Below are 16,683 nucleotides of genomic sequence, written 5' to 3' on the forward strand. Positions count from 1 at the left end.
TCATGCAACTCCCATTAAAGTCAATGGAAGTTATACAAACTGCATATCAATTGGCTTTTTCCAGCTTCCCAACCAGGGCAGAGGGTAACCAGTACACCGTGTGTGGCACTGAAGGGACTAATAACTAATCCTTATCGCCATGATTCTAGCTACATTAAAGTGTAATATCCCCATCCTAGGAAATAATGTAAATCTCTGCTTAGTCTACTGTAAGCAATGGCAGCAGTGACAGGACGTGTAGTAGGAGACGTCACTACCATCATAAGAAGCTCAAGCCAAGCTGAGCGCTAACATCCTCCGTCTACCCGGAAAGAGTCGCAGCACTATGGTTCCGACATCCGGGTTGTAAGAACACTTCCGGGGTTATGAAGATGGCGGCGCCCAGTAACGAGACCACGGGAACCCCGCTCAGATCTCCCGTTGGAACCCCTGGAAAAGTACGGGACTTGATCAATGAGGGAATAGTGACAGAGGAGCGGAGCGGTGATGGCCGGTAAGTGAGAGAGATGCCGGAGCGATGTGTGTGCCACCCCCTATGTCACCTTCTCCAGGCTTCATGTAGGGGATACCTGTTTATATAATAAGGACCTGCACATTTGGGGAGGGTGATCCCCTCTAGTGACTGATGAGGACCCCCAAGAAGGGCAGAACACTTACATAGCAGGAGATACAATGCCACTAACATGCTGATGTAATGGACACTGGAGGGGGCCTAAGAGTAGTACCTGACTGCACAGACCTGCATTGTATTTGCTATAGATCTGCTCCATCATTGCAGAACTAATAGATGGACCCCAGTAACCTTAGCAGATGGTAGACTACTGGAAAAATAAGACACATGTTGCACTGTTATATCTGATGGAGCCTGTGCAGTCTTATACCACTAAAAATGGAGGTGATATGCATCCATGTCTGTGTCTACATAACAGACAAGCTTTATGCTATAGACAGGCTTCATGTTCTAGTATTGCAGCCAGCAGAGTGTAGTGTTGTTCCATTATATACAATAACACAGGTAGCAATCTGTAATGGTGAGGGTGGTCCGTGTTCTGTATTTGAGTGAAAGGAGTTCCTACAACATGGAGAGCCGTCAGTCACGCTGTGGTCACGCTCAGCTATATAGCTAGTAGACAGATATCTTGGTTTCATTATAGACGTGCTCCCCATCCTGTGGCACCTCAGCTATTCGAAAACGACATTGTCTATTATGCATTGACAGTCACAGACTAGTTTTGCAATAACTCAAGAGCCACAGGTTGGGAAGGGGTGATACTACTAGCTATATATCACACATAAATATATGCTGTAAACTCCACAACTTTCGGTTGATTGCTGTGAAAGTTCTTATTACTGCCCAAATTGATTGTGCCCTAACTATATATATATATATATATATATATATCTCCAGTGACCCTTCTATGTGACACATCTTTTCATTTTGTTTAATAATCCTTTTCAGAAAGGACACAAGTATTTTGTCGGAAGACAACAATGGTTTTGAAGCTTTAGAAGATACAGACTCATATGAGGCAACAAGCAAGGAAGCATTCTTCTCCAGGGTGGAAACCTTCTCCATATCCTTGATATTGATTAGCTGCGTGCCAATAGGGTATAATAGAGCCACAAATAACTTTTATTTGTACAGAAGATACACAGAATATGCCTTGTAATTATCTGTATTATATCCCTCTAAATAGGTTTGAGGTCTGGTTACTATGACAGCTGATAGAGATAGAGATATATCTATATATATATCTCTATCTATGTATACTAATAATAAGGGGTGTCTCCACTGCTGCATTCAAAAGAGGCCATGCCCACATACAGTGGCTAAGGGAAACACAGAAGCTTTAACATGGAAATGCCCCCAAATGTCTCCTTTTTGCTCTCCTCAAAATTGATTGGTATTTTATATTTTATTAGTTTTGATGGTGAGCGTGAGCCAAGTACAACATCCTGTTTTGCCTGGGAATCTTGGACGGGGGGGGGGGGGATCTTCTCAGACTATAATCAGATTAGGTCCCCATACACCTTAGATTTTAGTCGGTTCCACCGTCAATATAAGGTGTATGGGGGCTGTCCCGAACAATAGCCAGCACATAATGACGGTGGTGATAGGGGTCGGGCATGATGGAAAATCACTGCCCAACTTCTTTGATCAGGGAGAGAACACAAGAACAATCGGCTATTCTAAAGGACAGGCAGTGGCAGGGAGAGATAACTGACGCCAAACTGTCAGGCGTTTGATATTGAAAGTTTATGGCCACAGTGCTGTGCAACAATAGCTAATATTTTATTCTGTGAATTCTTTTATTTAGGGTATATTCACACGAACGGGCTCGCAGCGTGATTCTCGCTGCGAGCCCGGCAGGTCCTGGCAGTTCCCATACAATACATACTTGCTGCGGTCTAAATGACCGCAGCGAGTATGTAATTCTGCCACCCTTAACCCCTTCTGCTCCCGGCCGGCTCCCCCGCTGTAAGCATACTTTACCTGTCCGGCGTCCTGCTTTCCCGTCCGGCCAATCAGTGGCTGCGGCTGGGCAACACACTAATTGGCCGGACGGGAGAGCAGGACGCCGGGACCCCGTGCAGCAAGGACAGGTAATGTATGCTTACAGCGGGGGAGCCGGCCGGGAGCAGAAGGGGTTAAGGGCGGCAGAATTATATACTCGCTGCGGTCATTTAGACCGCAGCAAGTATGTAGTGTATGGGAACTGCCAGGACCTGCCGAGCCCGTTCGTGTAAATATACCCTTAGGGTGTGTTCACACGTACAGGATGTGCAGCAGATCTGCAGTAGATTTGATGGCACAGATTTGAAGCTGCAGATTTACTTTAAATCGGCAACTTCAAATCTGCTGCAGATCCTGTACGTGTGAACACACCCTTAGGGTACAAACACACACAGCAGATATACGCAGCACATACGCAGCAGATTTGATGGTGCAGATTTGATGCTGTGTTCAGTTATTTAGATCTAATCTGCTGCGTATCGCAGCAGTAAATACGCTGCGTATACGGGGGGGGGGGGGGGAGTTTATACCCTTGGGGAGTTTCATAGACCAGGGGTAGGGAACCTTGGCCCTCCAGCCATTGCAAAAGTACATCTTTGGCTGTCCGGGCATGATGTAAGTTTTGCAACAGCTGGAGAACCAAGGTTCCCTACACCTGTCATAGATCATTTTCAGAGTATCTCTGTCCATCTAAACACACTGGTATTTCACTTTTTCTTAATTTGAAAACTCTTTGAAATGGGCTGGGAAGCCTCCGGAACTGTCTCCTCTCATCTGTGCTCAGTATGGGTGGTCAAACATAGAGTGTGACATGCTGAAGTGTTCCAGCTGCAGTGCCTACCTCTGTGCCAGCCTCCAGCCAGCCCTGGACTTCAGCAAGTGTACGTATTGATACCTACTATGGATTGTTATACATATATGATAGTAGCCTAATATAAAGTCATGAGACATATATGGAAGTAGCCTAATATAAAGTCATGACACGGGACATCCAAAACAAAGCCATCAAGTGTGAAATGTTTCTGATTGTTGTACTTTCCAGATAAACAGCGCTGCTTAGAATTACAGGATGCCCTGAGGACCTCTCATGAAAAGTTCTGCTTTTGGCCGGATAGTCCATGTCCTGGTAATGCTTCATGTGAATGCCTGTTATTTTAGACATGTTTTGTATCTTTACATTCAGGATATAATGCATTCATTGTATGTAGTTCAGAATTGGTGTAGCATATTGCTTACTGCCAGGCATGCAGCTGTTCCTTTTACGGACATGTAGAGTGACAGCTGCTTATGACCATCACACAAGGCTTCTGCCCAAACAAAGAACTCCCTGTGTAAGTCTAGCATGTGCATATTCCATTAAAATTATAACAGCTCCCAATAATGCAATTCTACCTTTTGTTCTTTTAAATAACACAGCATTGGCATTGGGTATGAAAATGGGTATTGAAATTACAACTCATTTTTCTATCATTAGTTTATGTGAGGTCCCACCTTAAAGCTAACCTTTCATTTCCATGATGACTGCATGGATCACCAGTACTCATCACATACGTTGATTTTTTAGTAGCCTTTCGTGCAAATACGGGTAATAGCTATAATGTGCCCCAATTTCCCTCCTTCTTCCAAGCCTTTTCTTTTCAGTGAGCAGTTATATAGCCTGATCCCTCTGCCAGCATTGTACAAGCTGGAACTTCCTTGCCTGCACCGCATCCTTCACTGGAATGCCGGCCTGTTTAGTGGCCCTGCCTCACTGTTGTTGCTGTATGCTAAGAGGAAGGCTGGAGCAAAGATATCGTTGTCCCCACAGAAAAAAAAGTTGTGGTCTATACGTTGTCTCACAGAAATAGTTGTGGTCTATATACTGTCTATAACAGCATTTGTGGGGGCTGTGAGATGATGTAGGTAAGCAGCACACATAGCTAGCTTTCTTCTTTTCTCCACCACTTTAGCACAGTTTCCAAAAAATGCTGCCATTAATGAATAATGAAATGCTATGCATAATGTTTGCCGACACTGTCTTACAGCTTGTATTGTTCACACACAGCAGCTCTGTAAAGGATATGCAGAAGAGCAGTGCTTGGGGACTTAAAACTGCATGCGACAATGAACCTGCTGATATGCCGCAGTAGATAATTACCTGATAAGAGCAGGGCTGGTACTAAATTTTGTCTTCTGCCCGCATTCGTGCAATAGCCCCTAATTGCCCCTATGCTAATGAGGGGTATCGGAGCATTAGGGGGGGCCCCCTAAGCGCTGAGCACCAGCTTGGTCCGCCTCCCCCCGTGCGGCTCGCTATGCATATATAAATATGCATAGTGCGTGGCACAGAGCAACCTCTCGGAGCAACCCCCTCCCGTGCTGCTATGCACACGGTGGAGGGGGGAGGATGGGAGATGTGGCGGGCTGGTGAGGGCAATTAGGGGCTATCATACAAATGCGGGACAGAAGACAAGATTAGTACCAGCCCTGCTCTTATCCGGTAATGATCTACTGCGGCATATCAGCAGATTCATTGGGCTGAACCTGCTGTTAGTGCTGCTTTAAGCCTGTATTACACATAGCAATTATTGTTTAAAGATTCGCTATAATGATTGAGCGCTAGTGAAAACTAGCAATTTTGTAGCAAACAATTCTGAGGTTATTACATTCACTGATTGCTGTTATGAATAATCGGTTTTAGGTTGTTATATGGTCGCTAATTGTTCCTCAGGACAGCCCACACAACATGTTTTATCGGCGAACGACTTATTAGATAACAGACATGAGAACGATCAGTGAACTTCCAATGATGATTTCTCAACGTGTTGAAAGACAAAAATGAACAATTTTTCATTTGTTGTTTGATCGTTGGGTGTTATTACACAGACAGATAATAGCTCATTTTCAATCGATAATCGCTCCGTGTAATAGGGCCTTTACAAGATAGGCAGAGGAGAAGGGAGTACGAAGGCAATGTATATTAGCCAAGAGGGTGCCTATCAGAGCCGAGACCCACACCAACTTTTTGTAATCTATCTCAGTGTCTGCAAGAGCTAGACATTAAGGCCCTATTACACGATGAGACGATAAAACATGTTTTGTGGGTTGTCCTGAGGAACGATTAGCGACCATATAACAACATAAATCGTTCATAACAGTAATCTGTAGAGATGAGCGAATCGGGTTCGAGTCTATCCGAACCCGAATGATCGGCATTTGATTAGCGGGGGCTGCTGAACTTGGATAAAGCTCTAAGTAGGGCTGGGCGATATTGGCCTAAATAAATATTGCGGTTTATCGCACATGTAGCCGCGGTAACGATAATTGAACGATAATTATGACACACCCCTTTTTGCAAACCATACCCACGTGCCGTGCCAAACTGGCGATATTTTGATTCAAAAAAGTAAAAAAGAACTCACTGAGCAGCAACCCATGGTTAGTCCATTATCATTATTATTATTTGTCATTATTAGGGGGTCTCAGCAGAGATCTGGACATGTGTGTATATACAGGTATACAGCCTCTACAGGGTATACACAGGTCACAGAGGGATAGGTGTGTATGATTACATGGGGGGATGGATTGGGGTGTATTACTATACAGGAGGTTGGGATCAGGTTACAGGACTATACAGGCAGCACATAGGTATAGGGGGCGGATAGGGGTGTATGACTATACAGGGAGGGCGGATAGGGGTGTATGACTATACAGGGAGGGCGGACAGGGGTGTATGACTATACATAGGGGGGCGGATAGGGGCGTATGACTATACGGGGGGGGGGGTGGTGGACAGGGGTGTATGCAGGATACCACACACAGCAATAATTTATCCTGCCTGCTGCAGCCCATTCATTCCTCTTATGTTACAGCCCTGTACTGTTACTGAGGGGACTACAGGTCTGCTGCTCCTCCAGCTCTGACATGCTGGCGTCACTGCACACACAGCACGGACAGGACTGGTGCCGGGGAGGGCAATGTCAATGTGCTGGGTGTGCAGGGACGCCAGACGGGACCGAACTTGACAGGTGGGCGTATGGATGGACAGGTGCGGTAAGACTGGGCCTGGGACTGGACGGGTGAGGGCGCTCGGACGGGCGGGGTTCGGATGGACTCGAGCATGTTTGAGGTTCGCTCATCTCTAGTAATCTGTGAATGTAATAACCTCAGAATCATTAGCTACAAAATCGCCAGTTTTTACTAGCGATCGATCATTATAGCGAATCTTTAACATATAATCGGGCTTAAAGGGGTTGTCCAGCGAAAATCTTTTTCTTTTAAATCAACTGGTGTCAGAAAGTTATATAGATTTGTAATTTACTTCTATTTAAAAATCTCAAGTCTTCCCACACTTATTAGCTCCTGTATGTCATGCAGGAATTGTTGTTTTACTTTCAGTCAGACACAGTGCTCTCTGCTGACATCTCTGTCCAGAGCAGGAGAGGATTTCTTTGTGAATCCCCATAGAAAACCAAGACAGAGTTCTTGTCTCGGCCAGAGATATCAGCAGAAAGCATTGTGTCTGAATGAAAATAAAACAATAATTCCTGCAGGACATACAGCAGCTAATATGTATGGGAAGAGTCGAGACTTTTAATAGGAGTAAATTACAAATCTATATAACTTTCTGGCACCAGTTGATTTGAAAGAAAAAGATTTTCGCTGGATAACCCCTTTAAGGCAGCGGACAGCATGTTTGAAAGAAGTGAGACTCCTAGTGGCTGGCGTTTTGATTTGTTTTTACAGCATAAAAATCTACTTTTAGGGAAACTGTGACTGGTTTGCATTTAGGCAGTGGTCACATTGGCTATCATACAAGTTAATAGAAACAGCTGTGACCAATGAAAGATATATTTCCCCATTACTAAATTATTTTATTGCCTTTGGCAAGTTAGGCAGTATTAAACATACAAATATCTGAACAAGGCCACCTTCACATGGCAATATTTCTGTCTGTATTTGTAAGATAGTCCTAGATACTAAGGCGGTATAGATCCATCTGTTATAGGTTTCATTCCTGGTTTTGGCTACAATTACTGATACGAAATATTGATTCAAATACTGTTTTGTAAAAGTGGCCTAACATTGTATTGTTTCCTTATTTATTTCTTGCAGAACATTTCTGGACCCTTCTGGTATCTGAGCCCTCCTCAGTTATCACTGACTTTATTGAACGTTTCCAGAATCTTTGTCACTTGGAGCTGCAACTTCCATCCCTGAAACATGAGGATCTGAAAAGCGTGGTAATTGCCTCTTGTCATAAACTGATCACAGCTCATAAGAAACTAATCAGAAGGGCAGACACAAGAAGCAGGGGCTCCTCATGTGCCATTATTGCTAATAAAATGTCCAGAGTAAACAAAGAAATGCACACTTTATTGTGTTGTGCTGCTGGCAAAACAATCATATGAGCCATTAAATTATGAGTGGGATGTAGCCTTCTCCAAACTGAACATCATCAAGGGATTCAGTATCCACATCAGGGAAGGCCTGTGCCCAGGAAAACTACAGAGTTACCAGAACCGTTCCTGTCAGGACAGCACACCAGAAGTGGCCATGGATTTTGCCAAGCTCCTCATCATCTGAGTTCTGTAATGCCTCCTCCTCTGCCACCCCTATCCCTTCTTGGAGCACAGTGTGGAGCTTACTGTCAGGCAGGGCAGGTATGGGAGCGGTAGTTAGGAGATATTCCAGCTTGGGAACTTGGAAAAGCATCTCTGACACTGTTGACTGGCGGGAAAAAAAACATTTTTCTGTAGTCTGGAAACACAGATGAATATATGAAAGGTACAATGTATCTCCCTGAACAGTAGTGCTTCTGTAGTGTGAATTTCCTTGATATAAACAGCCATCTGTGTCAGCAGACTGGAACTTGAAATGCATATTACAGATTCACTTTAAAAGAAATGAAATAATTCTACCTTATTATGCTCTGATAAAGCCAACACATTTCAAAGCTCTTACTACGTATAATTTTCTGCTTTAGAGAAAGCTTTGTTTAAACTTCTCTTTATTTGATGGGAGATGTGTTTTTTATTTCAACCTAGGACCTTACAGAGGAAACTGTAAGCCTACTGCTTCACTTAGTTGAAGGTGAGCTAAAAGGACGAGAGAATGCCACTTACAGCTTGGCCAGTGACTCTTTGCAGGTGCACATCTCTGCCTGCATTTTGGCTCTTTGTGGATGGAACAGAAGGTTTGTCAAAAGAATTTCTGTTTTTACACTGTACGTCTTGAAGCTTATTTAGGGTAGAAACACTGCGGATCCCTTGCCTGTTATTTTCAATAAGAATACATACTGGCAGCGGGATTGACATCTCGTCACGAGTATGTAAGCAACAGCCCCCTTAACCCCTCCTGCCGGCCGGAGCATACATTACCTGCTCCACACTCTGGCTTTCTTCAGGGGGCTCTCGGCATCTGGGCGTCCTGCTCAGCCAATCGGGGCAGCACACTGATTGGCTGAGTGGGACGTCCAGCCGGAAACCCCCGAAGCAAGCCATCTTGTGGAGCAGGTGATGTATGTACTGGCCGGCAGTGGGTTAAGGGTACTGTCACTCACGTACTTGCAGCGGGATGTCAATCCTTTCTCACTAAAGTGCTATGGAGAGATAAGGAAACATGATCCCTGTTCACCCTTTGTGCCATGTGTGGAAGACCTCATAGCAGATAGGGGTCCATCAATTTTGGAACTAAACTTAAAAGCTTACCACTGCCCACAAACAACATACAGTGAAGCCATACAATGGCCATAAATCATGCTAATACCCATGTACAGACACAACTGCTTATGTGTAAATGTTGCTTGATAAAACAAGCATGCTTCGCACAAGGCTCAGTTGGCTGTTAATACAACTAAAACCTTGAGGAAATGATGCATAAATTATATTAGAACACTGTAAACTTTCAATAACTATAGCCTTTTAATGATATGGGTTGAAATTGTATTATAAGATTCCAAGAGAGTGAATTGTAGTGTTTTATATGATAACCTTATGTACTTTGTTGACATGGTTTTTTATTTTGTTTTTTTTTTACAAATCAAGCCCTTCCTGTGGTTCTTTGCCCCTCTCTATCATTCACTGTCCTCGATGTATGAGGAAGGTTGGCCTGTGGAGCTTCCAGCAGCTGGAATCTGTAGATTTAGACTCCTCCCTGGGACCTCCAAGCACTCCAGTGTCCCCAGGAGAAGGTTTTAGTGAAAGAATACCTTTGGGAGTTATGTCCCCCAATAGAAGGGTCACTCGTAGCCGGGATCTCGAACAGGTAGTTTTTGATTTGTCAGCCTATTATAGTGATTAACCCATTAAAGACTTATCTATTAGGTCTTAAGGACACAGCATACATTTTCTTAATTTGTTTGCTCAGAGTCCATCCTCGGCTAACACACAAGTGCGTATTGGAGGATCATCAGTCTCCCCCGAGTCAGATAATGTACGGAGCCGCCCAGTGACCCGCAGCATGGGACATGGAGAAAACCCAGGAGGAGCATCAGAAATGTATTCCAGTCCTCATCGTAAAGCTAAACGCCCTCGACTTTGCTCCACTGGTAGTATGGTAAGTGTTGGCAGTGGGCTACCAGAAATTTAGTTCCCTTCAATATTAAATTGGGGTTTATTACAGTGTGTAGTTTTCTGCACATATTAAACTTCGTATTTTGATCATTTAGGATTCTTCTCCCAAAGGTTGCTTTGATCCTCTAAATCAGCACAGACGTTGGTGTCCTTGGTTGACGGTGGGACAGAGAGGTGACATTGGCAAATCGGAAACAAAAGAGAGTGCACATTTAGACCAGACAGCAGTTGCTGGATGGAAAAAAGTGTTACGAGTACTTCTTGAAGAGGAAAAATCCAGGACCCAGGTGGAAGCAGATTCTTCAGTGAGTAACAAATGGGACAGCATTTATTCTTGTAATTTTTTTAAGCTTCTATCACATCTCATTTTGCTCTATCCCACTGGTGTAAGGCTGGATAACAGCAAGACATGTATACTGTGGTGTACTTGACATACTTTTTAGAGCAAAAACAAGATGTGAAAAGGACTTTACCTTTTCCAGCTCTGCTCAAGTTCTGATTTCACAATTCTATCTTTAGATATTGATAAACATCTTACATTAGAGACTAACAACCCCTGCACCCAACATTGCATTGATTTGAAGAAAGCGGTCTTAGGCTGGCATGTGGAGGGATGCAAACATTTCATAAATATGTTGGAATCCAGCCAAGTGCATGTTGATTTCAGTAGAGACACTGCTGACAGACCCTTTTGACAGCAGGGTATCTTCAGACATATGCAAAACAATGTTGGATATCTTCATTTACCATGACATAGGCCATGAGAGTACAGTCAGAATGCCCCCAGATGTGTAAGTTTGTTGGATGGATCTCCTGACATTAATGTAATGTATATAGGCAGCTTTAGCCCTGTGTATAGTTTATTTGTTAAAATAAGAGCTGATGTTGCCCTACTCTGAGGGGATCACCACGTTATCATTTAATTAAAGAAAAATAGAAGATTAATGTCAAAGACCACCTGATCCATTTAGTCTGCCCTATTAGTATTTAGGATTTAGTCTGCCCTATTAATCTTTAGATAAACAGATCGCTGATCTCAGGGAGACCAGCCAAACGACAATCAGTGTGGAGCAGGATTCTGGCTAGGTGGGAGCAATGCCTAGTAGAGCCATAAGAAAAACAGATTGCTGATCTCAGGGAGACCAGTCATACGACAACACTGCCGGCTGCTAGTGAAAGCACTCAATGCAGTAAAGTCCTAGGTGCATTGCTCCCTGGGAAACATGAATATGCAAAAGAGGAGCCCGTGAATTCTCATCAAAGAGTCTCGAAACACAGGACTAGCCAGATATTCCTGCGGGAAGGACCCAGCTAAGGGGCGGCTCCTGTAAGAAAACCACCATATTAAGTGGCCCTATAGGTCCATGTAATGACAAGGGAAAAACCAAGGCCAGGTAACCATCCACATACAGCTGTTTTGGGGTGTTGCCCCTCATCAGTGTGGAGCAGGATTCTGGCTAGGTGGGAGCAATGCCTAGTAGAGCCGTAAGAGAAACAGATTGCTGAACTCAGGGAGACCAGCCAAACGACAACACTGGGTCGTCTAGTTGTTGAAGCAACAACTAAAGTTAAACAGCTGTGATATGATTAATCGCAGATCTCAGGCATTTGCTGATGGTTAGCTGGAAATCACGACTGCTATGTACTGTGCTATGAATTTAAGTGCTGTAAACTTATTTGTGTAGCCGAAGGGTTAGTGAGATATGGGGGGCATGCTAAAGATGGGTCCATATGTAGTGTTTGCCCCTTATTTTGGCCAGGTTTTTTTTTTAGCCAGTTTTGTCTATTATACTCTTAGTTTAGGCTTAAAATACTTAACAAACAGCTATTCCTTTAAAGTGACACTGTCACCTCCTTTTTGCATTCTGACATCTCTACACAGGTGTAAAGGGTAAATGTAGTGGTTTTCATACCTTATTTTATATCGTATCGGCCAACCTATGGGTGTCAAGGGGGCGGGGCTGACTGTGCCGTTTTGGGCGGGGCTAAGTGGCGCTAATGCCACAAGGCCATACTTACTTAATACAATCTGCAGTTGATAAAAGGACACTTTTTACTTGAACAAGCACCATGATGTATGATATGAAATAAGGTATATAAAACGCTAAATTTACCCTTTATACCTGTGTAGAGATGTCAGAATGCACAAAGGGGGTGACACTATCATTTTAATATAAATTATAATAGGATCTTCACTTGCTTCAAACTGCTGAAGATAATGCTGGTTATGTCTGTTTGATAGGAACTGTTCCATAGTCATTAAGCACATTCTCTTGCTATACAGGAAACAACTCATTGGTGAATTCAGGCTCCAGGCAGAATGACAGAGGTGAAACTCATTGTTTACTGAGCAGTACAAGTCATACAGTTACAAGTAAAGATGAGCGAGCATGCTCGTCCGAGCTTGGTACTCGTTTCAGTATTAGGGTACTCGATGCTGCTCGTTTTTGGACAAGCATCTCGCGATACTCGAGACAATGGCATCTTCCTCTTCCTGCACGGTTGGCCGCTTTTTTTTCAGCCAATCATCATGCAGGAGAGTCTTTGGTAGCTCGTAGCATCATGTGGGAACCCTACATGTCGATAGCAGTGATTGGCTGGCCAGATCAGATGACCTGGGCATATAAGAATCAGGTCCCGCTATGCTCGCTTCAGACTGGATGAGCTTAGGAAGAGAGCTGCAGGAGAGTGTTAGGCAGGGAATTAGTGTGCGGTTAGGCAGGAATCCGACACAAAGAACCCAACAGTCCTTCTAAGGGCTTAAAATTTTTAAAACATATATCTTTTTTTTGCTACTCTTGGCTCCTGGCTTGGACTTTTAGTGGAGCTGTCAGAAGTTAATTTGTCCTATTGTTGACATTCTCTTGGCTGACTGGGGTCTGTAGTACAGCTATACCTATCCTCACTGTGCAGTGTCCTGTGCAACGGGTGCCTTTTAAAAAAACAAACAAAAAAACACAGCACCAGTTACACACATACTGTATACGACCACCAGGCTGTTGCCCAGAATTTGTCGTAATGGTGCGATTAGGCAGCCCCAGAGGCATCCATGCATGCTGCCCCTGCTGTTTCCTTCCCTGTGCAGAGCTTTGGTCCCCTGCAAAAATGCTTGAGTTTCCCATTGACTTCAATAGGGTATCAGGAAATATTCGTCTCTAGTATCAAGCACCCGAGCATTTTAGTACTCGCTCATCTCTAGTTACAATGTCAGTGTGATGTAATATAGAATGCTCATTTGGTACTAGACATAGACATTGCTTCTCACATAGACATGTGACTAAATGGAGTGGCTAGATCCTCTGTTTGGCTATGTTCCCACACAGTATTTTTGCTCAGTATTTTGGTCAGTATTTGGCAACCAAAACCAGGAGTGGATTGAAAACACAGAAAGGCTCTGTTCACACAATGTTGAAATTTAGTGGGTGGCGACCATTTGATGGTAAATAATTGCCTTTATTTTAAAACAATGGTTGTTATTTGCCATTAAATAGCGGCCATTCACTTAAATGCAACAGTGAGTGAACATAGCCTTTCTGTTTTTTTAATCCATTTCTGGTTTTGGCTGCAAAAATACTATGTGTGAACATAGCCTTAATCAGTAAATCAGGTTTTCCTTTGCTCCAGAGGTAAGCTCGCATTACAGCCCTGCAGGGGCTAATTCTAAAGGCTCTATTACACCGAACCATTATTGGCCGTATTCGGACGGTAATCGGTCCGTGTAATAGAAGGCAATGATCAGCCGACATGAACGACGTCGGCTGATCGTTGCAGTCGTTTGTCTTTCAACATTGTTGAAAGACAAAGAACTCATACAGCAACGATCTGCTGGCGTCGCTCCGTGGAATAGGAGTGGCGGCAGCAGACCGCTGTTGTGTGCTATGGGCTGCCCGGACAATCAAGAGATTACCCTGGCAACCACCCCCCCCCCCCCCCAGCCTTTGCGCACAGCGGCAGCGAGCAGAGAACGAGGAGCAAATGAGTGCTCACATCGTGTAATAGGGGCTTAAGGGGCCTATTACAGCAACAAATTATCTGACAGATTTTTTTTAAACTGAAGCCAGGAATGGATTTGAAAAGAGGAGAAAGCTAAATCTTTCCTTTATTACCTGTTCCCTGGTTAAAAAAAAAAAATCTGTTAGATAATCTGTTGGTGTAATAGGGCCCTTAGGATCTTTGCAAAGAAACACAGCTAATTCAACATGCAGGCAAGCAATCAAATGTGTTTCTTTTTAGGAGAGCAAAGGCTTTGTCTACCTGTTGCCAGTCATTTTCAATTGTTGTTAGTAATGGTATTTATGTATTTTTACATTATGTAAGTACTTTATCCTGGATAACCATCATACATATCTGTGAAATCTTGTTTCAGAGTGTTCCAGAGAAATCTCGCAAAGTGTTCAGAATATTTCGGCAATGGCAAGTGAGCAGCTCATCGTGATGGCTATGTGAAGTCCATACTTTGTGTGATTTTAAGCAATTTCCTATTAATTTGCCACCTACCAGTTTCATCTCTGCCATTGGAAGAATATGCCTGTGTTCAGTAAATCCACACATCTGCTGAGGACTATTATCTGTATAATGCTATCCCCTTACTAATAATTTAATCGTTGTTGCTATTTTCCATAAAGTTACAAATGGGGTTTTAAAACAAATCAATTATTTGTTTTTTTTTAGAAAAAAGAGCAATTGTAAAATGTGTGCAAAATCTGAATGTATCATTGAACAATATTTGTATCTTGAGACAGCTGGGCACTGGATTATGGACCATGTATTACAAGCTATTCTTCAAATGCACATTTATGTAAAACAGTTGAGTAAGGGTTTTATACTTTGTATGTTTACTGGCATGCCTTTCTTACAGAGTAATAAATATTCATAGAATGGTTTGGTTGCTGGGATGGAACCTTGTTCTGTGTTTTCTTCCATTCATAGAGAGAGCTTTATTTCCTTGAAGTAACATCGGCATTAATATAGCTAAAAAGCAGTGCACGTTATAAATACATTAATGGTATGGTAGTTTATGTTTATGTTTATTAATTTATGGTAGTGATATTTATTTGGATTTTGTAATACCAGTCCTACAGTTTGCTTAAAGTGATTTTAAGTGAATTTAGTCCCTCCAGTGTATAACAATCTCCCTGTGACCTTCTGCTGTCAATCCATTTCCTGTAGGCTTAAACATATGTGCTGTCTATTCCAGCTGATCACTTCTTCTGAAAGCCTGTAGTCATCAGCAGCTCTAATGCTGCGTTTACACGGAACGATTATCGTGCGAATTTGCACAATAACGTTTGAATTCGAACGATAATCGTACGTGTAGACGCAGCGAACGATTAAACAACGAGCGAAAAATCGTTCATTTTGATCTTTCAACAACTTCTCAAATCGTCGTTGATCGTTCGCAAAAAATTCGCAGATTGTTCCGTGTGAACAGTCATTCGCCGATTTAACCAATGTGTGATATAGGCTTAAGCAATCGCAAAACAAATTTTCCGTACGATATAGCGTACCGTCTAAACGCTGATCGTTATGAAAAAAGAATCGTTACTCCGACATTGTTAATCGTACGATCGGGCGAATTATCGTTCCGTGTAAATGTAGCATAAGAAAATCACACAAGTGCTGATCGGTCCAGAAGGCTGCCAGGAGAAATAGAGATTTTAGGATTCTGGGAGAATTCTCCTGGTAAAAACTGCACAGGTGCTGAGTTGGAAGGTGTGAGTAAAGCACAGGCATTGGCGGCATGAAGGCAGCATATCTGAACCACCCTGGGCTTTTGCAGCCTAGGGTAAAGCCATGTGGACTTTGTGCTTTATATACAAAATAAAAGGACTGGAGGGGCCGATTGACATAATTTAAAGTATCTGGATTCAGGATGAGGAAATCATGTTGACAGGTCTGCTTTAGGGTATGTGCACACTGAGGAAATTTGACGGAAAATCCGTTGCGGAATTCTGCGCCAGCGGACTGCGGTAGGTGGGCGTCTCCGTCTGTGTCATAGACTCCATTATATGCACGGGTGGATTCCTTTGTCCTTCCAAAGAATGAATTATTCAGCACCACCTCATGATGTAATCACAGTGCCGATCAGGCCACTGCGCCACCAATGACAGTTGTAAATATTGCAGATAGCAGCTGGCACCCGCCTGGTATGGCATTGGCTCTACTCCTCAGCGCACACTGTACTCCCTCACCTAACCCATGCCATAACTGTTCATCATGACTCAAAGTGAGTAAAGGGACATTCCAGCAAATAATTTCTTTATATTAACACCATAATGACCAAGCTTTATAAGTTACGGCAGTGACTGGATCACTTTGTAGGTTCTGATCTGTTTTCCTTTACAGAATTGCTGTTTTGTTTTTTGTCAGATAATATATCAGAAAAATATTTATAAAAAGCGATCAAAAATGCCCACCTACACCAGTATCATGCTAATAAAAACGATAGATCATGGCACAAAAAAAAAAGCCCCCAAACAGCCCCGTAGGTGGAATATTAAAACTGTTGTAGGAGTCACAAATAGGGCCGTGCTTCTCAGATCCAGTCTTTATTGCCCACCAACAGGTCATGTTTTGAGGATTTCACAGGTCATAGAATTATACTCGGTGCATCAG

The 16,683-nt window shown here is 43.1% G+C and overlaps 1 protein-coding gene across 1 annotated transcript; it reads left to right on the plus strand.

The window, feature by feature from the left end:
- Positions 1–252: 252 nt before the first annotated feature.
- ZC3HC1 (zinc finger C3HC-type containing 1) lies at positions 253–15,068 on the plus strand. The gene is made up of 10 exons (XM_069979231.1): positions 253–493; positions 1,460–1,573; positions 3,245–3,396; positions 3,558–3,641; positions 7,610–7,737; positions 8,542–8,690; positions 9,541–9,760; positions 9,863–10,051; positions 10,164–10,373; positions 14,435–15,068. Exons 1-10 carry the CDS (start codon positions 366–368, stop codon positions 14,501–14,503), a joined length of 1,443 nt encoding a protein of 480 aa, XP_069835332.1. The 5' UTR covers positions 253–365; the 3' UTR covers positions 14,504–15,068.
- Positions 15,069–16,683: the final 1,615 nt, after the last annotated feature.

The sequence above is a fragment of the Dendropsophus ebraccatus genome, chromosome 1 (assembly GCF_027789765.1).
Source record: "Dendropsophus ebraccatus isolate aDenEbr1 chromosome 1, aDenEbr1.pat, whole genome shotgun sequence".
In the NCBI taxonomy this organism is placed as follows: domain Eukaryota; kingdom Metazoa; phylum Chordata; class Amphibia; order Anura; family Hylidae; genus Dendropsophus; species Dendropsophus ebraccatus.

Excerpts from the sequence above, each read along its gene's own strand:
- ZC3HC1 (XM_069979231.1), top strand. The coding sequence starts at position 366 with ATGAAGATGGCGGCGCCCAGTAACGAGACCACGGGAACCCCGCTCAGA. Across the intron at positions 494-1,459 it reads GAGCGGAGCGGTGATGGCCG|AAAGGACACAAGTATTTTGT; the intron begins GTAAGTGAGAGA and ends AATCCTTTTCAG. Across the intron at positions 8,691-9,540 it reads CTTTGTGGATGGAACAGAAG|CCCTTCCTGTGGTTCTTTGC; the intron begins GTTTGTCAAAAG and ends TTACAAATCAAG.